At 43.8% G+C, this 26,815-nt stretch overlaps 2 protein-coding genes across 3 annotated transcripts in view; both read left to right on the top strand.

Annotated features, from left to right (window-relative positions):
• Nucleotides 1-13,147, top strand: part of ANKRD29 (ankyrin repeat domain 29) — a 34,038-nt gene extending 20,891 nt beyond the window's left edge. Inside the window, exons 7-11 of one of the 2 annotated variants that reach the window (XR_012630308.1) lie at nucleotides 4,484-4,582; nucleotides 5,029-5,124; nucleotides 6,193-6,291; nucleotides 7,929-10,328; nucleotides 13,025-13,147. Coding sequence is in view for 1 of the 2 variants with exons in the window: in XM_074879660.1 (XP_074735761.1) it covers nucleotides 4,484-4,582; nucleotides 5,029-5,124; nucleotides 6,193-6,291; nucleotides 7,929-8,012 (378 nt within the window). In the remaining variant the exon portion in view is untranslated. Of the gene's footprint in view, nucleotides 1-4,483; nucleotides 4,583-5,028; nucleotides 5,125-6,192; nucleotides 6,292-7,928; nucleotides 12,877-13,024 lie in introns of those variants that run through there. The other variant, XM_074879660.1, reaches the window with a different exon arrangement.
• A 6,807-nt stretch (nucleotides 13,148-19,954) lies between these two features.
• The window catches only part of NPC1 (NPC intracellular cholesterol transporter 1), a 28,907-nt gene continuing 22,046 nt past the window's right edge, over nucleotides 19,955-26,815 (top strand). The window contains exon 1 of the mRNA XM_074879590.1: nucleotides 19,955-20,213. Coding sequence (XP_074735691.1) covers nucleotides 20,130-20,213 — 84 coding nt within the window. The 5' untranslated portion in view covers nucleotides 19,955-20,129. The remainder of the gene's footprint in view (nucleotides 20,214-26,815) is intronic.

Below are 26,815 nucleotides of genomic sequence, written 5' to 3'. Positions count from 1 at the left end.
TGCACATTTTAAATTGATGGGATAAGGTCTTGTCCTTGCAATTAGTCATGTATGTCTGCCAGGTGGCTGTGATCACTGACTGCAGCAAGTAAAAAAATCAGCAGGCAAGAGCAAATGAATGTGAAAACTCTAATAACAGTGGACAACGTGGCATGTGACAAGCTTTGCCAGGTATTTTCAGTATTTCCTTTCATCTACACCAAAAGCCTGACAAATCATAGCCTGGCAGCAGAGATTGATCTATATGACTTCTGCTGCATCTGTAGGTCTGTGTAGTCTCCTCACTGCTCCTGTAGTGTAAGGAAACTGGATTAGTATTTTATGTGCTCAAACTAAAGTAATTTTCCTGCTGCCTCTTTCCCCACCTCTCCAGCACCAGAGCTGTGCTGCCAGCTACTCCCTGGACTGATGCTCTAACTGCTCCTAGGCTGCCTCCACACTGTCTCGCAAGATTGAGATTAAGAAATGTTAAAAGCTGTTAATTAATGAGTTTAAAAGATCAGTGTAGAAGGGTAGACCAAGGTATGCGTTAATGCCTTCTGAGTCAGTCAAAATAAAGTTGGGGACCCTCAGATTTAGCTGAACCACGTTGTCATAAAAACTGCATTCTGCTAACCATAATTATAATGCACCAGCTAATTCTTTCTGACAATATTTTTTTAGCTCTCTAATCCAATCTCTACAACACAATGTTCTATGAGGCATTTTTAAATCTTAGTTGAGGCAAAGACTTGACTGTGTGAATGTTCCTCCTGGCTCTGTTTCATCTCCGGCAGGACAGGCTTACTTTGCTTCAGGGTACCTCCGATCCCTGCTAAGATTATGCCTGGATAAATCCGTGGCATCTGTATTTGGGCCCACTGTAATCTGAAACATTTCCTTAACAAATGGAACATTTTTACTGTTTAATTAGTAAAGTAATGGTTGGATGGACTTCAGTCTCTTTCTTGCTAACAAACAAATTTGTACTTTGTTCGAAGGTGGCACGTTGGTCATGACGAATGTAGCTCTAGATGGAGCAGTTTCGATGCCAGATGACTCTTACTGTCAGTTACAAACTGCATTGCTCTCGCTGCTGTAGGAAACTTTTCTAAGCAACATAACATCGAATACAGGGCTGCAGAGTGCCAGGTGTGAGTTCATGCTTCTCCTTCCTCATGGTGTCTAGGTTTTCCTCTTTACCTTGTGAATTTGGGGGCACTTAAATCATGTGTCTGAGTGTGTGCATCTGCCTTGTATGTCTCCTCCTGCTGCTGCAGTGGGTGCCGGTTCCCCTTCAGTCTTGTGTCCCATCTCCCAGTCCCACACGGGTGCTCCTGACACTGTAGAGCATCTCAAGTGGTGTTGGCTGTCTGTGTGCAGGCCCTTCAGCTCAGGTTTCATAAGACTGAACAGTGAAGCTTCCTGGTGACTTTCTTCCCTGGCAGTGTCATTTCTCTTGGATTTTAGCAGCCTTCTGTTCTTTCTGACATTGTGGAGCCAGGCAGGAATTCTTTTGTCATCTTTTTGTCTAGACAAGAGTCAGGGATAGTGTCTGAAGCCTGGTGCGAGAGACGTTTCTTTGCTTCTCCAACTCAAAAACAAAGTGAGAAGATCATTTCCCAGTGAATTTTTCACTGTTTTGGCAGCCTGTGTCCCAGCAGGCTTTACTCTGACTGGCTAAGCAGATTCAAAATACTCTGAAAATTAATGTTTTTTTCTTAACACTTGATGCGCGATTACACATATATGTAAGCCAGTAAACCTATAGAGTGTAGACTTCAGGCAAGCAAGCAATTTTTATTAGCAAGAATTCAGCTGGTGTAGTGGTGCGAGTGGGCTGATGGTCAGAACAGTGGAGGAGATGATGCCGAGTAGCCTGAGGGTAGGGGTTCTCTGTTCCTGGAAGTCCTTACTGGCAATTCGAGGGGTATTTCACCTCCTGCCCTAACCTGGCCCTATGTAAACCACAAGCAAACATTGAGATTCAAAGCTGCAAAGCAAAGTCATTAGTTAATGGGTAAGAGAAAGAGCATCAGAAATTTCAGACAGAGTATGTTTGGAACCACTGGCTGCTGGATATAGCGAGATGTAGTCCAAATATACTAGCTTGTAATCCAATATGGAAATAAGCACATCTTAAGAACGTATCAGGTATTTAACATTGTTCTAGGAACATAATGGTCTGCAGTCTGCTGGGTGGGCAGAGGGACAAGGAAACGAAAGTAGTATTTGAACTGCATCTTTCCCTGTTCTCACTTTCTTCCTGACTCATCTCCAAGCCCTCATATCTGTTTACACAGGAACTCTCATGTGGCCTCTTAGTACAATGTAATATCGCTTTTGCACCATACACCAACATGCCAATGGACAGAAATTTCATCTACTCCATATAAATGTTATACAAGTTTGCATAAACCTGCATGTTAGATGCTGTTTGCTTAAGAGACAGAAGCTGACAATAGTCAGTGTGAACCCACCATCAACTTCATCATCTTTCTTCTCTTCAGGCTAAGTCCTCCAAGACAGTCACTCTTCTCACAATGTATTTTTGCCTCTAGCCTATAACTGAGATACTGATGATGATGTCTAACAGCAATGCTATTAAGGACAGCTAATGGTAACAGTGATGTTACCTAACACTTGTATTTCTTTCTGCTCCTTTTCATTTATACCTGAAAATAAGAGTTGCTCTTACAAACTTCACTGTGAGTAAAAGAAAGCTGTTCTGTTCCCCATGCAGTGCTTCTGCTTGCATTTCTTGTGTAAACAGAAGCATAGATGTGCACAGCATTGGTTCTTCATACAGATTAAATTTTGTAGGCTGCTCTCAGATATTTTCCAAGTTTTACAGGCTTTTTCAGTGCCCCTATTGCTCTTTTCTAGAGCCCTCTGGTGGGGGGAGATTAAAAAAAAATATGAAGTGCCAGCTTACTGGTAGGGAAAACACTATAAATTGGAGAGGAACAGTTTTTCCTATCGCACTAACATCGCATAGGCTGTATACAAGAGAGCCTTTGTAAGTCTTGAATCACAAAGAACACTCATTGTATTAACAGGATATATACTGGAATGAGGTCAGTCACTAATTTTAATGAGTTAATTTATAGACCAGTGGTATGAGAGTGGGCAAATCCTGTTCCTCACCATTTGAGAAGACTGATGATCTCAGGATGTGCATTTGCTGTTTCTTAGAATCAGAAAAAGGGAAGCCTAGAATATTATATTAAAGGAGGAAATAACCTTTCTGTTTCTTCCAAAGGGTTAAGTCACTAGCCCATAGAAAGCAGAGAACTGGTTCAACAATGTTTTTTTGGATAGCATGAGCAAGTCATATGAATCTTCAGCTGGCACTGCGGAGAGGTTGCTTCTTTGAGCAACGTGGAAATAACTTATTTAAAGTAAAAAGCTTTTTCTCCTGAAACTTCTCATTAAGGCTCTTTTGGAAGCCCCAGTATATTTTGTCTTCCTCTTTCCTGCCAAGTCTTCAGGCTGCTGAGGGTGGCGAGGGGGACTGGCAAGCACTGAAGACAGAAGCAGGCACCCTGCTACACGAGGCCTCACTTTTATGTTAAAGTCCATACAGGCAAAGCCTTTTGTTAAAGGCCCACAAGAATCAGTTTGGCACCACATAACTGCTGGAGTCCTCCTGTAGTCTGGAGAATCAGGCCATTTAGAAGCAAAAGGAGGAAAAGACACAAAGCTAAATTCTAATTGCGGTCAAAAACACTTACAGTGCTTCAACTCACCTTTGCCTTTGGGATGGAAATCCATCGAAAAGTTTAGCTTGTTCTGAATGTACATTTTATTTTCTGAGATTTTCTGCTCAAATAATGATTGCATAGGACAGTTTTTCCAAACCAGATTGTTTTGTGCTGGATTCCTTGATAATTGCTTTGTTTTCTAGTGGTGTTTGTGAAGATAAAATTTGTGAAATACTCACCATCACTGTAAGGCAGGACGTTTTTACCAGATTCCCCGAGGGTGGATAATGTAACTTACTACTGAAAGTTAGTGATCATCTTGCAGTGCTCCTTAGCTTCTATAAACAACTTCCACTCCATATGTACAGAGGCCCAGCTGCAGAATCTGCCCATGCACGCTGAGATTTGCCTGTATCTTCTGTTGCGTCTAGCCACATAGAGTTCAAAGTACACAAGATACCTCTGGTCTACATTTCAAACATCCCCGTGTATTTTAGGCACAGCTGGTAAGCCAGAGAGGGCTTTAACTGTTCACACAGCGATGCACATTTCAGGCCAACTATGCAAAGGAAAGCAGCTAAGCATGGCTCTACTCCACAACTGGAATGACTCTGACTTGATACACTGAGCTCCCATGTGCTTTTGGAAGCAACTCTGGATATATAAACATAAATCCTATGATGCAGGATTTAACTGAGGAATTGAAGTACGTCCATTCCAGTAGGCAGACTTGGGTGGTAAAATACCAGGGAGCACGGGATCTGAAAGTGAAACCATTAGCAGTCTTATTTTGTTTGCAGGATGGGACGGCTCCCTTGTGGATTGCATCGCAGATGGGTCACAGCGAAGTGGTGCGAGTAATGCTGCTCCGGGGAGCTGAGCGAGACGCCGCGCGGGACGTGAGTAGCACTTCTTCCTGTGCTCTGTCTGCAGCTTTACACCTAGGGTATTTTTGAGGCTGCAAGTCTGCCTGAATGGAGGCCTGGTGTCCCCCAGAGTCCGTCCTGTTTGCCAGGTTGTAAAGACCCACCATGGGCTCCCTTTTTCCTGTTGTGTCTGGGACAGCTTCCTGGAGGGACCTTCTGGAATAAGGGAATGGAAATGTCCATATAAATGAGAGACAAAGATGACATATGGTGCTACTGGTTCACTTTACCTTGAAGTTTTCACCTGCTAGATGCCCTAAAACCAGCAGCATGTGCTGTGGAGGTGCATTCTCAAAGACAATGAGCAGAGGAGACCCTTCTCTCAGAGGTGTGGGGGAAGCTGGTGTTTCTCTCCAGCCAAGGGGAATGCAGGTAAAGCATAGGTAATAACTGAACCCACCTTCCTCTCTCTTTTAAAGGATGGTACAACTGCTTTACTGAAGGCTGCCATTAAAGGATACAACAATGTGATAGAAGAGTTGCTGAAATTCTCTCCCACACTTGGCCTGCTGAAGGTTAGTAGTCAAACACACAGATTTTTAGGCAGAAACTCAAGAAGGCAAAGGATCTGATGACAGACCTGACGTTTATGACTATGCCAGTGGAAGATGATAAGGAGCTTGAGCCCAAAAAGTCAAGAGAAAAGTTAAATTATCTTATTTAGCCTTTAATGCCACACACAAATGAATCTTTTCAAATGAAATTGTGAATTTGATTTTTGGAATGAGGAAGCAGTGTTGTAGAAGGAATTCTCCAGCTTTTCATCATCTGATTTTATTTCTACTGTGAATGGATTGCTCTCAACAATGCAGTTTTTACCATTATACCCTGACCTCTATTGCATTTAGTCAGAAAAATAGTATCCTAAGAGATCTGTTGTGAGCAGATTCTCTACCTGATTTTGTTTTCTTCTGCATTCAAAAAGTGACTTGAAAAATAACAGGTATTTGGAAGCTGCTTTTTAATAGTTGATCTAATTTTATGTGCCTATATATCACATACTTTGATAGCCTCTGTGCGTGCAACTAATTGGTAATTTTGATGTACTTGAAAATCCAGGTGGCATTAACTTAAGTTATTAATTACAAGGATGAAATAGCTTCCACACATATTTGAACTGTCAGTTTGCAGCCACAAACAAAAGGCCAGCCATAAATATCACCACTCAGCTGTCTGACATTGAGACCATTAATCATCAGAGAAAGAAGATAAAATGCACAGATGGTTTCCATTACTGCTTGTGCTTCTGTTTCACTTGCTAATGGCTGATTTTGCCAGGCAGAAGCAAGTGCTGTGTTCATTTCACCTCTAATCTATTGACAAGGGTAATTTTTAACAGGAAATATTGCTGTGGTAAAGTGAATTTGACTCTCATTTTTATTAAAGCATTTAAAATCACCTCCTTCGTAGCCCACTAGCCTGCCAGAACCCTGTCTAAAGCAGACCCTGTACCATTGATGACCTAATCACTTTCATGTTATTTGTTTCTTGTTTGTAGGTTTGTTCTTTGCAAATGTCTGTGTTTCACTGCCTTTTGATTTCTTCCCATGCATGGTACAAACATCTCCACTGGTATTTTCTAGAATGGGACCTCTGCTCTCCACGCGGCTGTCCTGAGCGGCAACGCGAGGACAGTGGCACTGCTCCTCGAAGCAGGAGCGGACCCATGCCTGAGGAACAAGGTACGTCCTGACGCCGTCCTGAGTGAGGAGCTGGTGGGGAGGACTGAGCAGTGGAGCTGTGTGTGCCACAGAGGTGGTGGCAGCCCGCGTTTCTGTGCTGGTCCATGGTTGCCCCTTGATCCTCTCCTGAAGCACCACCGTTTGGTCCATTCATTTCTGTATACAAGCAACTGTAAGGGTGCTAGGCAGTGCCACTGGTGATGCCGGTTCTTGTGAAGTTACATCAATCTGAGAATAACCAAACTGTGCACTCACTCACTTGAGCACCACAGATTAAATTGTTAACTATAACTAGTCATGGGCTAGCTAGGTTGCATTTTAGGGAAAGAGTAATCCCTTACTGTTTTGATAAGTCATAAATTATATTCATATCTCCATACAGATGTGTAAGGAGGTTATTTCTGCAGCAAGACAAATGTGTATCTGGGTGCCTTTGATAAGAAAACTTGGTTAGAATTCAGCACATACCTAATACAAAGAATATCCCAAATTACATGCATCTTTCCCATATCTTACTCTAAATCTGTTAGTTTATTGATATAGTTTCATATGCTTTCTATAACAGCAACTTTTCGGCAGAAAACTTGTCTGTAAAGTGTTTTAACATGACAAGTTTGATAATTTCCATGAAAATGTCTGCCTCTCAGTGTCTTGTGTTTATGAACTATTTGCTACTAGTATTTGATATCTAGATGGGTTTTTTAAGCTGTGCATGGGTGGTCTGCTGTTTACGTCTGGTTTATGACTGGATGAATGCAAGTTTGTAATACAAGTAATCCAGCACACACCTTCTAATTGTTTTGGTCATTTAATACAAAATCTGTGCCTGTTATTTCTGTATCACTCCACTTGATGGCAGCAGAGTTAACGCCTCTCATACAGTACCTCGTGTTAATAGGCATTTTGTTTTGATACTATTATCCAAACAATGTGCAAGATTTTACTTCTACTGATGGTGATTTGCAGCAGGATGGTGTGCAGTATAAGAAAGTCTGTGGCTGTAACCTCTCCTACTGATTTTTTTTTTTTTAAATAACATGAAATTTGGCATAACACAGTACATTTGCAGGACAGAATTACTGATCTTCAGAAGTGGCTTCTTTATAAATACTTTATGTTACCAAAATTGTATTCAATAAATACAGAATTACTGATTTTCAGAAGTATCTCCATTATAAATACTTTATATTACCAAAATTGTATTCAATAAATACAGAAAACCAAACTCTGATGTTCCATTACCAATCCTACAGAATAGTACTGACTATTTCATAGCAATTAAAGTCTTTCCTTGGATTTTTATGGGCTTTGGTACTTAAAGATCTGCCTAACCTAACCAAAAAAATCAGCAGCTATGCTCTATATTACTCTGTGGCAGAAGCATAGGGAGCCCAAGGGATACCATTTAGCCTGGACAGTCAGCACAAAATAAACTGACCACTCAAATCCCACGCTGGGATTATTCTGAAGACTTAAGTGTGACTTGCACACTGAAAGGTGATTTCTTAAGATATCTCCAACAGTGGTGAAGACAACAGTGGAATAAACACGTTATTATAATGCCCAGTACCATCTTCTTTTAAACCATGTCTTGGAAATAATTCATTTCTGCTAACCTCAAGGTTTTTTTGTTCCAGGCAAATGAACTGCCAGCAGAACTAACAAAAAATGAACGCATCCTCCGACTCCTACGCATGAAGGAAAAGCAAAGGAAAAGCTAATCCAGCCCTGTAGCAAATGCAGTTTGACAGAGATGCACCCTGACCACAGTAGCATGACAGTAAACCTAGGTTGCCCGAGAAGGGCTTGTTGGAACAGTCTGCAGAACTGATTAGCCTCTCCAGTACATGCTCCCTGAACGCACGAGACCCTTGCTGTGGGGTCGCCATGGGCTAGGGCCTCCATCTGGCATCTCTGAACGCAGGACTGCGACAAGAGCAGCATTTGGCCCAGGAGCTGCATTTGCACTGCAGCCCTGCCTGTACCCCAAGATCCCACCGGTCCCAGCACCGACGTTTGCTCCTCCATGCCTACAGCATATGTATCCCCGTGCGTGCAAGTGCTCCCGCCACTTCAGACACATGTCCCCATACTGACATGGCTGCACACCTGTAACGGGTGCCTTGGGCGCACGTGTGGGTTGGGAGCACTCTGCCCTTGTGCCAAAATGACACCCACACCTCGCAGCTGTTTGGATGCAGTTGGTCCTGGAGTAGTCCCACGGTGCCGCTGCCCTCCCTTTGCTGGCAGTGCTAGCTCAGACCATTCCTCTCTACCTCCAAGTGCCGCATGGGGCTAGAGATGAGATCCCACCTGCGACATCCCAACAGGAAAAGTCCTCCTGCCAGCCCAGGGCTTTGGTAACATTTTGGCTACTACATGAAGCTCCATAGAAATGATCCAGAGCATTACAAATTATGCCAAAAGCTACTGACTGAACAATAAGCAAGGAGGTGTCCTCAGTTGCAGCATCTTGATCTATCAATCTGTCCAGCAACAGAAACACAGAGGAGCGGTTGATAGCATTTTGCAATGTTTATGCAGTGCTGTGGGGATCCATCCCCAACTCTACAGCCTACAGACATGCATTTTAGTGGGTAGGGGAGGACCAGTTATGGAGCAAACCAACCAGGACATATCATTCACTGGAGCCAAGTACATCAGAAATTTAGCTGTCAGGCACAACAGCACAGATGCTATACAAGTGGTATACATATGTTCTGCACATGCATATATGTGACACTCTGGTTTAGTACCCACAGTTACTATGCAATGCACTTGTTCCCCAAGTCTGTGACAGGAGTTAAGGGAGAAGTGCGCAGTGTACAGGTGTTTCAGCAGCTGGTGAGAGGGTTACGTGTAGCCACACTTGAACAGGCACACTAATTAATGCAGGCATGGAAAACGAACTCTCAACAGCAATTTTGGCCTTTGTTGTGGTTGAGACACTTAGACATACTACTAGTGCCTGTGTGGGGAAGGCAGTGCAAATTGTAGACAGTTTGTGAAGAGTTGTGTTTTAAACCACGTTGCTGTAAGACACCCCATTAAAACTCAGTTATTTTTGCAAACAGTATATATTGTAAACAGTATATACTATGTCCCGTAGTACATTAGAGGTTATTTTACAGTGAGTTGAGGTATAAAGTTAATTCAGTACATAAATCCAGGCACTTCATCTGCCTTCAAACCTTGGCAAATTACTGAAAAATTGCTTTAAAAGTTGAAGACAGAGAAGATTGTAAGGAAACAAAACATTCCCTGATTAAAAAATGTCAGCCTAGGATTCAGCTGAACTGTTTGCTTCAGTGAGTTAAAAAAAATCTTTTAGTGAGCTAACACAAATGAATGTAGTTTACTTAGTGCAAATCAGCCATATATATTACCAAATCATAAAGTTATTCTTTTTGTGAGTAAGTTAGGTAAGAAGTCAGGGTTCTGGTGAAGAGAACAGAAGTGGGCGTACCTTTGCTTGCAAGCTGGAATTGCTATTCAATTTCTATTCAGCATTACAAAGAAAAGCTTTAAGTTTTCCAACAATGTGAGAAGACACCAGAAAAATATATTTGTTTAGGTAATCCATGTTGCTGTATTTTTAAATTAAAATAATGTTGTGCCTAACAGAAACTTGCAGACAAACTGGTACAGAACCAAAGAATTATGCAAGATGCTTAGAGGATGGTTGTATCCATGGTTAAGTTCCACAAAGGACTAAAAAATACCGAGCATGCAGAAATCTCAAGAGCCTTATTGGGAACTTAAGTTACACAGCATTACATGGGTCTGGACTTTAACTTCTTGAACAAGCAACACTGGAGAGGACAGGTTTATTTGGAGCCCCCAGTGGGTCTAAGATGAACATATTGTTTTGGAGAACACTAGAGGGACTCTAGGCAGCCTGGCCTCAATATTGATCTTTCTCCCTAAAGTTTCTTCTGATCAACAGCTGGGAACAACCACATTCTTAAGATGAAAAGCCCTTTCACAGTTGTAAAGGAGAAGAATAATCACTGGAAAGTCTTCAGTAGTCACACTGGGTGAGCAATAAATACTCAATATCAGACAGGCTGTAATGATCAAGCACTCTTCCTAAAAAATGTGGAAGCATCCACTGTTGGTGAGGATCTCCTATTTTTTCCTGGTAGAGCATGGGAGAGAGGACAGGGCAAGCCAACAGTGGTTCTGTGACAGCTGAAGTAAGCAAGCTGAGACGACAACATAGAGGTGTCCAGTATCTGCAGGTGGCCTCTCCTTTCTTCCAGATGTATTTTCTTGTGAGAGTGGTCTCACCCCAAAGCGGGGAGCTGCTCAGCAAAGAGCTGCTTCTTGAACCATGCCTGTCCATGGGAAGATGCATGTCTGCTCCCCACCACTTACAGTTGGACGTTCCAGGTTGTGTGCCCAGCTGCCTCTGTGACTGGCCACCGCAGCCGGGGCTCTCATGCAACAAGTGGAAAACACCTGGGATGCTGCGTCCCATGCGGAGCATCTGCTGACCACCTTCTGAGAGGATGCAGTTACCAGGCCCTCTTTTATTGAGTGATGTTGGGCTATAACAGGCTTTTCTTATTCCTAAACAAAATTTGAAATGTAGGGCTAGCACAGGTTGAAGGGAGAGGCTTATAGCTCTCTCCTCGCTCTCATTAGTGCTGGCTGATACAGCACACAGGCTCTGTGTGTGGGGCTCCATGGTGGAGAACTGGCAGTGAAGTCTTTCTCTGCCCCGTTCAGGCTGAAGTTGGATCTAACTTCAGCAAAGACACTATTCAGCCAACACAGGATTTTTAGGCATGGAAACCTTCCGTTGGAATCATCTGTTTCATCTCAGAGCCTCTGGAGAGAGGGCTGGTTTTAGTTTTGGGTTCCCTGTAACCAAAAGGTGCTTATTCCGACTGTAGATGGGCTCAGAAGTTGCAATACCTTTTCTCACCATGCAATTAACCTTTTCACAAAGAAACCTTAATAATTCTTAGTATTTATGTAGCTACTGTTATCTTTAAAGTGCTCAGTAAATACTGATGTGGTTTGTTTGTTGTTCTAAAACGGAAATGTGCTTTCCCTTTGTGGCTGAAGTGGTTCACTAATATTGACAGTAGTTCTTTGCATAGTTGTCGTGCCTTTTGTGCAAGGCTTTCAAAGTGTTCTGCAGATGCTATTACCTTTGTAAGTTCCAAAATTCATTGCTGGGGGAGGCAGGGAAATAAATGGTTTCATTCACACACCAGTGAAACGCAGCAGCTGTTCATCAGTTCATGTCAATAGATGAGAGTAAATTTAGACCAGAAATTAAGGGCCACCAAATCCATTCCATAGGTGGCAGGATGAAGGTAGGTACTATATAATGATGTGAAATAGAACTGAGACAGGATAACAGGCCAAACTGGGTTTTGGGTTGGGTTTTGGGGTTTCTTTCTCCCTAAAAGTGCCATATCTATATCCATCTGATACCCCCCAAAAATCAGCTCAACTAGCACACTGCTTTTAGGCTTGCCTCTGCACATTCAGATCCAGGGGCCCAGCCTGCTGTCCTCTCCACCTGGGATTTATGCAGGTGGCATAGCCTGGTGACTTCCCATCAGCTGCAAGGGAGTACAAAGGATGTGCAACCCAAGAACAGGCTACACAAATGAGTCAAGGAAAAGTATAGGGCATCTTTCTTTTATTTCACTAATATCAAGCCATTGTAGATGGGGATGAGCACAAGGAAAGGCCCATGGGATATAAAGAGAAGTGGCACCCCATCAGTGACATGGTAGTGGTGTAGCCTCAGAGGTCCGGAATACATAGAGCTCTTCATTTAAGACAATCACTGCAGTGCAGCGTGCAGGGACACCTATTTAGTAATGATACAAAAGGCAATGTTGTACCTCCTGACTTGCACATGCTGTTCTTCCCTTGGAGCGAAACCATCTCACTATTGACCCACCCACCTTTGTTTAGTTCAGAAGACCTGAGTGGCTTAGAGCACCAGTTCAAACAGCTGCAGGTCATATTTAATGCACTTTAACAACAATGATTATTTGCCTCAGAGTCAGAGCCTAATTGTAAGAATAATTCAGGCTTCTTTATTCAGCCAGTCATGGTGACTATTAGGAAATCAGTAAGGAAACCAAATCTTGTGTTGTCTCAAAAATTTCAGAATTATTGTACAGAAAATGAGGTAGCACAAACCCCAGCCCATTTGTACTTCACTTAATATGAACACTGAAGAGACATGAAATACTGCCTTTGTCTGGAACCCTTGAGTCAGCAGTGTTAAAATGTTAACATTTGCTACGAGTCCAACCAAAGATTATACACAAGGTTCTTTCTTCCAGCAATGGCATATTGTACTGCACATACAGGACTAAATGGAGTTGTGCCTTCTCACAGTGGCTCTGCATTTGGTCCTTGGGAATGTCACAATAGTTTCATACTTTTCTGAATTCCACAGTTTGTTTTGACCTGCCCTTTCATCCATTTGATAAAATCTATATACATTTATGTATCTCTGTGTAAGACTAATATTTTGCAACAGGAATGTTGCTTTGCTAAAACACATTCTTCTATACCATCATTTCAATAAAAATTAATATTCTACTTGGATTATCTTGTCTGCATACTTCAATATTTCTTTCCTTTCTTCTGTATTCTACTCTTTCTCTTTGTAGAATACCAGAATTAATTTCCTGTATACCTGAAGACCACTTTTGTTTTATTCCACTTGATTGATTAGACTTTTATTATTTTCTAGGTCTTTACAGATGAGATGCCCGGGCTTGAGAAACAGGAAAACTTAATTCAGCATGACATAACAAGGTTTGTTTCAAAGATCCAGATGTCACTGACAGACTCCCCTTGACATTAACATCCATTAGGTCAGATCTGAAGGGAAGATGATAAAAAGCAACTTAGGAACCAAAGGAATAAGATTATTCAGTTATTCAAACCTGTCTTGATGGTTCTGTTCCTAAATGTAAAACAGGCCCTTACACTGATCTGACATACTTCAGTTAAAAAAAGTCAACACCCTGTTATTATGCTTATTATGGTATGCAGTGGATTATGCGCATTATAAAATGGGAAAAGACTCCACACTGAAAACCATCTTTCTGACCTTGTATTTGACATCCCAGGCTTTTTGCCTTATTCCTACAATTTTCATCATCAAAAATTCCTACAGCCACAACTCAGTAAAGCATCCCCATCTCTTCAGAGAATATAAAGAGAAAGTGCTGTGACTTGTTCATGGCATAAATCACTACAAAGTATGATTTCTGGTAGTGGAAATCTTAATTTTGCACATGAAAGCATAATAAAACAGTGTCAAGAGGTTGAAAATACGCAAGTTCAAACTTCAAGCTGTGGATTTTCAAGAGTGAGGTAATTATCTATTTACACGAATTGCTGAGATGATCCCTTCATCATTTAAAAAAATCAGAAAATTACTTTTTATTCTGAAATATGGGTTTCACCTGAAACATTTTGTGTTTGATGCAGGAATTACTGGATAAAATTATATGATATGCAGAAATTAACATTATGTGGTCATAATAGTCTCCTTAAAATATCTTAAAATATATGAATCAATACATTTTTTGCTTTATCTCCTCAGTGATTTCAAGAGATGCTAACTCTCATGAGATCAATAACAAAACCATATACCTAGCAACTGTGGCCGTAACTACACAGCAAAATGAAGTCTGAGACACATAGTTGTCTCTAACAACACTAAATTGTCTCTAAATAATCTGTTTCGCTCTCACAATGTTGACCAGGCATTTTAACTGGACTAATGCTTTAATGTTCTTCTTTTAATGTTGAGTCAGTTCATTCAGAGCTGGTACAAGGGCTGTGTAGTACTGGTCCTTGCCAGGGAGCAGGGATCAGCAGAGCCATCTGGGATGTGCCGGTGGGGAATACAGCTAAGTCAGGAAGGAACAAGGGATGCAGCTTTTTGCTATGGATGCACAGATGGAGCATGACACTAACCTACAACACAGACCTGAAACAGACTGCGATTTTATATGTACTGCACAGATGTATTCTTGTGTGGTATATACATGTATGCATACATACTTTCTATCCAGCATATAGGCACAGGCTCCTATAATCCCCTTGGAAAAGTGATACCAGAACCTCGTGGTCTGCTTGTCCAGACTACATGGCATAAAGAGGAGGAAGAACTATTCCACTTTCTGAAGACTCCAAGAGCAGTCTCTGCAGGCGCTCCCTTGGCCATGCCACTGCATTGGATCCTACTCACTGGGACAAACTGCTATTAAAACTGACAAAATGTCTTCAAGTCCAGCCATAAACAGGCTGTTCCTCAGGTGAATTGTGGCTCATAAACCTGTCTCCTGTTCCTCCTGCCAAGTCAGATTTTGCTAGTGCCCTCAGGGACTCCCCTGTGACAGTTCTGCCCATATTCTCTACTTCAACAGCAAATCCTGAGTTACTCAGCAAGTGGCAGTATGGTGCTCACAGAGACTCAGTAAATGGATGTTAATGCAAATCAGGAGCCATACACAGCTGTTAATAGGTCAAACCTCGAATTGTTAGCATAGCAGTGCTTACGCACAGCATGTGGCACGAGTACACCCTGCACCTATTTGCTCACAGCAACAAGTGCTGTGTGTCTCCAGACTCTGCTGCAATAATAAGCTGCTTTTCTACAGTGTTTTCCTTCAACAGCTCACTGTTTGACACCTGGTTTTGGAGCTCTTAAGCCACATGTTGCCATGCAATTGGCACCACTTTATAGAAGAGGAAATTGCACCGGGTTGGGACCTTCCCAGGTTATTCAGTAAGTCTGTAGCAAAACTGGAACAAACTTTGAATCGATTGAGTTCAAGTCCCAAGCTTTTGCTACTAGGCAATAAATAACTTTGTCTACTTGTAATAAAAATGAACAAGTTTCAATGACTTCAATGATAAATGCAGAAAGGGTGTGATCTTAAAGAGTGACTATAGGACCTTCTAAGGTTAGCTAAGGAACACACTGGCACAGGTTGGCAGAGCAGCCATCAAAATACACTAGGGCAGATACAAAGATGAAAAGATAAAAAGACTTGATTCAGCATCACCTGACATACTACATGTATATTTAAGTGAGTACTGGCAGCATCAAGCAGATGATTGCTGTCAGCCCCCTCAGTCTGCTCTGATCCCACATGGGAAGTCTGAAGCCAAGACCATCTGACCAAAGTAATAGGCACATTGAGGCAGGTGTAATTAAAAGGTGAGCAGGCCTCCACAGGTGAGAAAGGCTAACAAATGAGAGCTGATGAAAATAACATGGTTTGCTTGCAACACCAAATAGGGAACACCAGATTCATTTAGTAAAGTATTATTCTGGTTTAGCTGGAAAAACATTCTTGGAACAAGCTATAGTGGTTTGGACTGGCTCTACAAAAAAATGGAGGTGTGAGGAACTGGGTGAAACTTCTCACTCACCTGTTGCAGCTTGTCTTCACACAGATTGCAAGACATCCAAGGAGAATATCCCGCTTTCCCATGGGCTTGTGCAGGGTGTTGCTTAATGTAGTTCCCACTTCTTGCAAGTGCCTCTAGGTGCTACTGCAATAGAAATAATAAAGACTCATAGTAAATTATGGAGAATAAACAATGATGGACATTTTAATTGATTTTGCTGCAAAACGATCACATACTGTGTTTCTATTTGTATGCGCAAGTAATTCTTCAGACAGATTGCCATCTAGAATTTGCAAGGTCATTACCACTAGGTGCTTGAGTTTCTAGTGGAAGCAGCAACACAAATTTAATTTCTGCATTGAGCAAAGCAATGGAAACAGAGTGAGACTACACCTCTGAAGGCAACACTCAGGGCTTTCCATCAAAGATGTAGAACAGAACAAAGGCGGCACCTATTTTACACAAGCTTCCCAGCAGGCACCTTTATACCATTCAGGGTATTCAGTGAGGGAGAGAGCTTATTTCATCCTAACGGACAAATAAAGGACTTGTTTGGTGTGATGGAGGCACCAAGTGACACCTTACACTCTGAATTTTGGCCTCTTCCAGGAAGCAAAATTTAGTTTTGTGTATGCTGCTGAGAACTGGAATAAGTATTCCACATTAGTTTTCCAAGAGGGCAGTCCCTAACAGCTGTGCATAATCCCAGGTTTAAAAGGAAACCTTTTAAGACATAACTTGGAAAATGTCCTTCAACAAGACCAGCTGGGAGTGGGGACAGTCTCTTTTGGGCCATGTGTACCACAGACAAGGCAATGAGCTGTTGGCAGCATTGATCTAGGTTAACTATTCAGGGTTACTTCTTCCCTGCTGCTGTGGTTTGAGCCCAGAGGGCAACTGAACACCAAGCAGGCACTTGCTCACTCCTATGCCCTCAGAGATGGGGAAGAGAAAATACAATGGAAGGCTTGGGGATCAAGAGAAAGACAGAGAGGGATGACTCAGCAGTTACAGTCATGGGCAAAAGACAGACTCGATTGGGGAAGAAAAAGAACACCAATTTAATTTGAACACCACCATCACCACTAATTTACCAGTCAAACAGAGTAGGACAGTAAGAAATACAACTACATCTTAAAAACACCTTCCCCCATCCCTCCCTTCTTCCCGGGCTCAGATTTGCTCCCAATTTCTCTACTTCCTCCCCTGAGCAGCACAGAGACCAGGGGATGGGGGTTGTGGTTGGCTTGTCACCCATTGACTCTGCTGCTCCTTTCTCCTCAGGGGGAGGACTCCTCACACTCTTCCCCTGCTCCAGCATGAGGTCCCTCTCATGGGAGACAGTCCTCCATGAACTCTCCCTGGCATGAGTTCTTCCCACAGGCTGCAGCTCTTCATGAACTGCTCCAGCATGGATGCTTCCCACGGGCTGCAGTCCTCCCAGCAACAGACTGCTCCAGCGCGGGCTTCCCTCAGAGTCCCAGCCTTCTTTGGGTGCAGCCACCTGCTCTGTCATGGGGTCCTCCATGGGCTGCAGGTGGGCATCTGCTCCACTGTGGACCTCCATGGGCTGCAGGGGCACAGCCTGCCCTCTCACCATGGGCTGCAGGGGGGTCTCTGCTCCAGCACACCTACCCCTCCTCCTCCTTTTCTTCCACTGACCTTGGTGTTTGCAGAGGTATTTCACTCACAACTCCCTCTTCTCTCAGGTTTCCCTTCTTAATATGTTATCACAGATATGCAGCAACCGTCGCTAATTGATTCGGCCTTGGCCAGAGGAGGGTCCAACTTGGAGCTGGGGGAGCTTCAAGAAGCTTCTCACAGGAGCCACATCTGTAGCCCCCTCCCCCGCTATCAAAAACCCACCACACACAAACACCTGCCTGGAAGGAAGAAGATAACTTTAAGATGACACAGTCAATGGTGCCAACTTTATCATCAATAACACTCATGCAACTATACTTAAATGCCTGGGAGCTGCTAGAGATAGCTCTGCATCCTCACCCCCGGAATATGGCACACAGCCACAACAAAGACCAAAGGCTGCAGCAGGACTGAAGGAATACCTGCTCCGGTCTGCTGGCTGCCAGTGTACAGAGGCAACATAAAAACAGATACATGTTTGAGTTTCTGCATTTGCCATTACACAAGATTTCAGAAGTTTCTACGACCAAAGATACACTTAGTCTGATCAGCGTTTGGTAAGCAGTCTTCACACCTACAGCACTTCAGCTGGTGAGTGCAAAAAAGCAGCACTCTCTGAGGGATTGCACTGGAATAAGAGTGTGGATTTAGGCATCAGAAATTTAGATAAATGTTAAAATAGTACCTCTTCTCTCTGTTTATACTGTAGGTGGTAGACAAGTGTGATGTTACGGACTTAGTTTATGGTGGAAGTTGTCACTGCAATAGATTCCCTTTTGCTTGTTTTGCAATGTTATTAATCGGTTCTCTCTCATCTATGATTCTTAAATCACTTCTTATGTAATTCATTCAGAAAGGAAATGCCGTTTCTGTTGTCAGTTTTGCTATCCTTCACCTTTTTCACAAGCACTGAAACAAGGTTCTTGCATTTTTTTAAAGTTGTAGCTATGCCAGCTATGCCCACTGTGTCCTCTGCTTATGTGGAGTGCCTAGAAAATGAGGCACTGCTTTTGAGATCACACTGCATAGTGCTGAGTAATTTTTTTATTTATGACATCAAAATTAAAACACAATATTACTTTAGCTACTCTAGCTTTGTTTAGCACTTGCCAAATGCCAAATCCTGCACCTGGGATGGAATAATCCCATGGAAAAGTACAAACTGAGCAGCGACTAGATGGAAAGCAGTTTGGCAGAAAAGAACGGGATGGTGGGGCTGAACATGAGTCAGCGGGCTGTGTCAGCAAGAGGGTAGCCAGTAGGTCACGGGTTGGGGTTATTCCTCTCTCTTCGGGACTTGTAAGACCACATCTGGACTACTGTGTCCGGGTTTGGGCTCCCCAGAATAAAAAAAAAAAAAGCCACTGACATACTGGAGCAAGTCCAGTTTACAGCCACCACGACGGCTGGGGCTGCTGGAGCACACGAGCTGTGTTTGCTCAGCCCTAAGCAGAGAGCTGGCTCTGGGGACATCTCACTGCTCTCCGCAGCTGCCACATGGGAGGAGGCAGAGAAGGGGGAGCCGCACTCTTCTCAGGCAGGCGCAAGAGGCAAGGGACTCAGACTGGAACACGGGAAAATCTCTTTAGATACAGGAAAAAAAAAAAATTACTGTGTGGTCAGAGTGAAACAGTTTGTTCAAAAAGGCAGTGAAATCTCCACCTCTGAAGCTATTCAAAACTGGTCGTCCAGACAATTCTCTGAGCCACATGATCTAACTGGATACTGCTTTCAGCAGAAAGTTGGGACTATGTGACCCTCCGGAGCTACCCGGCCAACACGTCAGCCCGTGAAGCTACGACACCACACTAGTCTGCGCGTTTGTCACCACATGGCAATATCACCCAAATTACGTATTTTATTCCAGCAGCGCAAGGGCATTAAAGTGGTGGGGAAATCCCAGAGGGGCTGCCTGAGAATGCGTCGCACCCCGGTCCCAGTGTGCTTCCTGCCAGCCAAATCCCAAACTGATCCCAAACAGAGGGGCAGAGTGCAGCCCGCGCTTCCAGAACTGCCTCTTGCACCATGGCCCAGCCCCCCGCCGCCGGCCGGCCGGGCGCAGCACCCCAGCCCGCCAGCCCACGGCACCGGCAGCAAATGCCCCGGGAAAGCGTTTTTCTGCTGGGCAGCCTCCGCCTCGCTTGGGAGGTGTATTTATTGCAGCTGCACGGTAACAGCACACGGGATTGTGAGACTAACGCTCAGAAAGGATGAATTAGGAAGCAAAACGAAGACGCTTTTGTCCAAGCCAGGATTTTTAAGGCGACTTTGATATTTATAAACTACGTGACTAACATCCTCGCGCCCACACGAAGCCGCTGACCAGGTTTTCCGTTACGGAGGGGCACAGTTTCGCTCTGATATCGGCCCGAGCTGCCCGCCACACGCCCCGCCCCGCCCCGCCCCCTCCCCTCCCCTCCCCTCCCCTCCCCTCCCCTCCCCTCCCGCCGCCTGAGGCGCGGCGCGTCCCGCCCGTGGCGTGAGGCGCAGCCCCGCCCCGCCGCCGGGGGGAGGCGGTGCCCGGGGGCGGGGCGGCGGCAGCCGTTGGTGGTGGCGGCGGGCGGGCGCGGCCCCCTCACCCCGCTCCCGCCACTCCTCGAAGGGACCGGCAGCACCGCCCGGCCTGGCGAGAGCGGCCTTTCCGGACTTGCGCGGGCGCGTCCGCCCGCCTCCTCCCTCTCTCCCGCCTCCTTCTCCTGCTCGTCCCGCCTCCCCTTCGCCGCCTCCCGGTGCTGCGGCCGAGAGCCCTGCTGGCCCCCCGCGCCGCTGCCCGCGCCGCCATGGGGAGCCCGCACGGCAGCCCCGGGAGGGGCGGCCTCGGCCTGCTCGTTCTCTTCCTCCTTCTGCTTCTGTCGCCCGTGCAGGTGAGTCCCTGGCGGGGTCGGCGCCGCGGGGCGGCCGTGCCCGCGGTGGGGGTGACCGGACCTCCCGGCGCCGTCGGGAGGAGAGGAGGCGGCGGGTGCTCGCCGTGGGAAGCGGGGCTCCCTCTGAGGGGGAGCGGGGTCCCCCTGGGTGTTGCTTCATGCCCGGTGGGAGCCGCGGTGGGTCCCCGCGCTGCCTGAAGCCGGCGGTCTCCCGGGCGGGAAACTGTCCGGGGGAGCCGGCTGCCCCGTCGGCCGCCAGCTGTGGGTTAGGCCGCTAGGCTGGGGGCGGTGCGAGGCCGAAGCGTGGTACCGGGGGGTCCCCTCCTTGTCCCCGGTGGGGCTCTCCCTCCCTCCTCGACTCGGTGCCGGGCGAGCCGGAGTGAGGCGGGGGTGCGGGACAGCCCGGTGACACAGCAGGCCCGCCCGGGAGCGCCTGCGGCACGAAAGCGGGCGCGCTCGGGCTTAGCAAACTTCAAACTGCTGCCCAGTCCTGGTCGCCTGCTATTGCATCCAGCGGCAGCTGTTCCTGCTGTGTGCCCTGGTTATGCAATGCCCGGTGCATGTGAGTAGCCATGCAGTCACATGTTTGTGCAGAGGCTGGCGTGTGTCCTCAGTGTCTGGTTCGGTTTGCTTGGAGCGCTTCTTATGCTAGGCGGACAGCTTCCCGGGAGTAATAGTCTGTGTGTAGTAAGATCTGCTATTTACTGATGTGCCAATAGGAAGACTACGTTCTTCTCTAAAATTGAGGACTAGAATAAGTTCGACTTCTTGATACTTTAGGAAAGAAATACTGTAAAACCTTCACTCTTCTCAGTCACATTTTGTTTATGCTGTACTCCAAGATAGGAGTGAGATAGTTCACATTCCTCTGGAGAAACAAGGAGTGCCTTGTAAACCTTAGTGTTGTTTTTTTTTTTCCTCTCTAACCAACTTGAAAACATACTTTCTAGGTCAAGTTTTATGCTTAACCCTTTTTAAACTCACAAGCTTGTCATCTGGTGTCTGTGCTGAGGCTCTGCGATTCTCATATCCTCTTCAAACAACACTTAAAGAGCTTGAACAGAAAACTGTGCTAATTTGCTCTTCTATTACCACTGGAGAAGCTGATTGTTTAGTAGTGACTCATGATCTTCAGGTGGGTAGGTGAGGACTTCACACCTTACCAACACTCCTTTATGTAATGCTTTTGGAGGGAGGTACCATCTTGTAGCAATGAGGTGTGTCCTAGGCTGGTAAGGAAATTACAAGATGTTCTCCTTCAGGTGACAGAAGGATACTGAGCTAGAAGAGCTTGAAACAAGTTCCCCTAAGATTTAGGGGATCTTTGTAGAGGATGTGGCTTTTGTGGTCCATAAGGAGTAAACACTGCAAAATGACTTTAACCATGCAGGTTTCTGTTTTGTAATGTAAGAAGGCAAAATTTTGATTATTTTTGCCATTAACTCTTATTTACAGCCTAACACTCCACAAAGTGGACCTTGATACCTTTCAAATAGAAGCTGGTCCTTCAGTTAAACTGAGCCTATATAGTGTTAGGTGCTTGCAGAAGAGAAGCATTGTGAAAGTGAACCTGTTCTCTCCCTCATGTATACTGGTAGTGTGCTTTTGGTTGTGGTGTGTATAAACCAGAGTGCCATATGTCATGTTTCTTCTTTTTAAAGAAGTCAGTGGACTAGAGTGTTGTTTCAGTTTGCAATCCTTCCCTTATGTACACTTTCACAGTGAACTGGAAGTGTTCAGCCTCTATAGGATGTATCTTTCACTTTGAACAGTGTATGGTACAGGACTTGTGCCAGCTAACCTGTTACTAGTTGATAGTTAACTGCCCATTAATACCATTTAAGAACTACATTGAAAATCTTGGCTCCTCTTTAGTCCTGTTTCTGAATGTGGACTTACAGGAGGATGAAGTCTTGAAACTGTTCTTGTTCTCTTATGAACATCCTAATGTACTGGATGGCATCTTGTGTACTTAGTGGCAGCTGTTTCGGTTGATCCTTGTATAATTATACTAAAACACAAGCTGTCAAATTAGTGGCTAAGCAAGGTTGGACACAGGTTTCCTATCAGCAGCTGGGATCTCAAGCTGTAGAATATATTTGAATTTCTGAAATCCTGTGGGAAGACGTTAATGGCAGGTGCTGCTCTGTCTCAGACTCGTCAGGTGGCCTGCAGTGCTGTGTTACCTGACCTTGGGCATGAAGTTCTGAAATGCCAATGTGGAGCAGCTTGCTTGGCAGGGATGGCAGTGTAGCTTCAGAACAGGACAGTAACTACTTTAAGTTACTTCCTGGAAAATCAGGAGTGACTTGTTCATAGTCTTCTGGATGGAAAGTGAGGAAGCCTTCTTAGAAGGGGAGAGATGACTGAAGGGAGTGACTGGTAGAACCAACTAGTACTTTGCTGGGCAGTAGACAAAACAATCTAAGTGTTGTGCAGTATTATTACTGTTCCCCTGCAGGGCATGAGAGGTGTTTTGGTACAGGTGGCCTTAGTTGCAGACAGCTGCTGGTTAGGGGCCCTGTGCTTTCTGGTCATGCATGCAGTAAGTGTGTATTTTCCCAAGAAATCATTGTCAGCTAACACCAGCTTGCTCCCACAGATACTGAACTATTACTATTATTGCAGCTTTCTCTTCCTGCTTGACCTTGACTTTCCTGTGACATGTGAAGTGTGCTTAGATAACTTCAGAGCTGGGGCTTGCTTTGCCTGACCAGGAGTAGCTAGTGATTTTTCTGTCTGAAAGGGAACAGTCCCTTACCTGCGAGCAAAGGAACAAGAGGAGCTTGGCAGACAAAGCTTGTCTCTGAATTGGCTGTCTCTGAACAAGTTACAGAAGGAGATGAAGTGAGAGTGAGAATTAAACCTGTAAAGTTTCCTTTAGTCCATGGACCACTTCCTCTCTTAGAGAGGGCTGTATAGTAATGTGCAACTTCTGGGGCAGATTTGCAAACTTGACTTGGTCACCTGTTTCTATAAACCAGTCTTGCTGCTTATTAAGGGTAATGTGGTATTGTGTTTCCATAGAACTTGGTTTCTCAACCTAGTGGATAATATCAGCTATTAAGTGTGATGTGGACTAGATATTAGGAGGGGGGAAGAGTATGCTGTTTCTTGGAATCTTTCTTCTTGCCCTGCAAGATCCCACATGTACCATCCTAGATGAAGGAAGGGGAAACAGCTATGTCTGATGCTGTTGCCTTTTCCATACATTAGTAATCTTAACTTGGAGAGCCGAACAATGTTTACTTGTCATCTGGCATTCCTAAGACTACAAATAGTTGCTGTTTCTGTATACAACCTCATCATTGTTCTTTGTCTGCTTAACAGCTACATATTCATTGTTGGTGATGGCTAATGGTGCTGAAAGCATTGAAGATTATTGATTTGTTTCAACATGCAGTTGAAGAATCTTGGACTGAAGTAAATGTGTTTATGATCTGTTGGAACACTAGTTTTATTACAGAAAATGATAATGCCTGGGAACCAGAAAGCTGTAACAGAAGCTTTGTAGAATGTTATTACTTGTGAAATGCCCATACTTGCTCATGTGCGAGTTCTTTAGTAGGGCTCCTGGAGCTCTGACCTGAGGTGAAATTCCTCTTCAAACAGAGTAAGTCTACCAGAAGTAGGAATACAGTTTTCTGAACTCTGGATATGTACTGCTGTTAGTGTACTGCCAGATGGTTTCTAATCTGTGCTGGGGGCAGGAGAGAACAGCCTTAATCTAAGGTTATGTTGCTATTGCTTTGTGAAGTACTTGGGAAAGTGCCATTTTAAAATATGGAGCAGTTAGTAATGTGATGTTTTTTATAAAAAAAACCCAAACAACAAAACAACCAAAACTCAACCCTGTGTTAGTCTTGTGGAGTATTTTGCCTTGTTTAGAAGGCAGTTGGGTTCAACACAGCATTTCTGTTAATTTTGAAGCTAGGAGGGCTTTCACTCATTCAAGAAAGATGATTGTTCACTCAAAACTTAAGTGACTTGAAAGCCTGACTCTGCAAGCAGTAGCTTTGTTATTTACAACCACACTTACTCATCCCTATCTCTTCCTACCAGTGTAGGAATGTTCTTCAGAAAGAATGGAAAGAACAAAGTACTTGCCTTATTCTGTAACTGAATCGAGCTTTTACTAGAGGGTTTTTGGGCAAAGAACTTCCAGCTATCTCTTATCAGTGGTACTGGACTAGTTACTTAGTTACTTGTAGTATCCCTGAATAGTGTCTGAACCCTTGGAGACCAGTCCTCTCCCATAATTGGTGGCTGACTCAGTGATGAGCATGCTATTAACTTCTTGATGTCTGAGAGCTATGTTGGTGATTTTAGGCTGCTGACTTCAAATGATTTGGTGTTTTTTAGGCTTATTGACTAGGTTCAACTACTGTAAATCAAGGATCACCAAAGCTTAGTGGTTTGAGGAATAAATTCAGACTTCTATTAGTGAGATCCTGCTAGGACATGGCATGAATATATAATCTTAGATTGTCTCTGAAATTGCATTCTTGGTGTTAATGCTGAAATAGAGTATTCAAACTTGCAGTTCTAGGTCTAAGTGTTCTTCTAGTAGTTAAAAGTAACTGATCTGTTGAGCTTTTCTGAACAGGATGAAAGTTTGAGTGATAGACGTGTTGGGTTTTCCATTGTAGGTTTTATCGATGTGGAACTTCAGTAATACAGTTCAAAAATCTTTATTCATATTACAAGTGTAAACTAACACTGGGCTGAAACATCTTATCTTGCTTTGTTTTCTTGTGTGTTTAGCTGAATACCTCTAAGTGTCATGTGCAAGTAAGGGGCTTTATGTTCTGTCTTGAAAATCATGGCAAAAAGCCTTTTAGGTAAATTTGTAGACATAATACAGCTTGTATTTTATTTTGTGTTTGTGTGGCTATAACCAAGTAAGTGTTACCTTGAAATACAGCTAATGATTTTAAAACAATAGAACTATCAGCCTGATCTGGTAGCTGAAATTTACTTTAAGTTTTCTATGTAAGAAGTGCTCTGATAAACTTTTTTGTAGCTGGTAACTGCATTACCAGTTTTCCCACACTTTTCACTGTGAAAGAAGCTAAGTCTTTCTGAGAAGAGTAGGTTGATAATTTTGTGGGGTTTAAAAATTAAGAAGTGTTAAATAACAGACTTAATGAAGCACAGAAAGTGTTTTCTAGAAAGTATGATTACAAAGCATTCTAGACATGGAAGCCAGCCTGATATTGGAAAAATACCTAATTCTGTTCTCACAGGCAGGAGTAAGCAGCTCAAAATTCTTTGCCCTTTTTCAAGAATAGCAGTGAATCTGCTTCTTGAAGAGATGATTAATTAATTTCTAACACTGGTACATACAAACACTAAATCAGCTTCTTTCCCCACTAGTAGATTGTTGGCTGTTACAATTGGGGTATACAGCTGTGAGGAAGTGGAGGTGAAGATAGTGACTTCTAAATTTGTGTCAAAGTAGTGTTGACATCTTAATTTGATGCATGAACAAATTTACAATGTAATTTCGGTAAACAGTCTCCAAGTTATGGGAACTTAGCTCTTTGCCTTATGCTGATGTTAAACATTCTGTGTTTACAAGTGCAATCTTAAGGGGTGCTTTCCAACTCATATGTAAGAATATGGTGATGCTGAGCAGCTGGTTACAAGGTTTAGCTAGAAGAAATGCTAGGGTAGCCAAATGAAATAGTGATCTGGATGAATGATACTTAAACTGACTTTTGGACCTGGCTTCACTGTAAGTAACTTTGAATTGGGCCATGTTACCTAGGTTAAGTTAAAGGGAAGACAGTTCTAGCAGGGTCAGGTAAATTGGTGATGGTTATTGTCCCTGATTAAAAAAAAAAAAAAAAATTACTGATGTACTTTTTGAAGAACTGTCAGTGTTGTTCAAGCACAAAAATGGATGTAGTGGAGGCATTGAAATTCTGGGTAGCTCTTGCATGATATGAATACAGCCTTTCAGGGGCCTCTCTGGTCAGTAAACAATATTATTCATGGTCAAGCACAAAAGCACAGCAATCTGTCCTTGCAGTGTAAGCATATGGTGTTTCTACAAATGCTAGGTCAAGGTTGTTCAGGAGATAAAAATAAGTCAGTTATCTCTCAAACTGTACCATGCAAACTTCTGATCAGAGCTGGCAGGAGTGTAGCAAATGTTTGTGCAGTCTGCTTTCTGCTTGCAGCCCAGGTGCATAGGAAGACCTTGGAGCTGTCTTAAAGCTTTTGCTGTAAATAACTTGTTATTGCATTAAATGTTTTAATTTTCAGAATAAATATTTTGGTTTAGTATTTCATGTGTGTTGGTGTCAGTACCACTGAACAAAAGAACAAGGCTTGCAAGGTGCCATTGTCCTTTTTCGATTTCCTTTATGGATATAATAAAGAACTGATTTCTGAATTTTTCAATAGTCCCTTAAATCAAAACATCTTTAAAATAAGATGTGAAGCTTTTTATCACTGTAAGCTCATTTAAGCGTTGCGTGCTTAGGCTTGAAAGTGGTGATGGAGGGCGTCCTTTGAGATTGTGACAATACATGGCATTCTATGGTGAGCGCAGAGCTGTGAAAGTCTGTTTAAGAATCCTCTTTATGCTGCTGCTT

The sequence above is a fragment of the Strix uralensis genome, chromosome 1 (assembly GCF_047716275.1).
Source record: "Strix uralensis isolate ZFMK-TIS-50842 chromosome 1, bStrUra1, whole genome shotgun sequence".
Classification (NCBI taxonomy): domain Eukaryota; kingdom Metazoa; phylum Chordata; class Aves; order Strigiformes; family Strigidae; genus Strix; species Strix uralensis.
The sequence above is the reverse complement of the archived record's forward strand: the minus strand, read 5'-3'. Positions and strand labels throughout refer to the sequence as shown.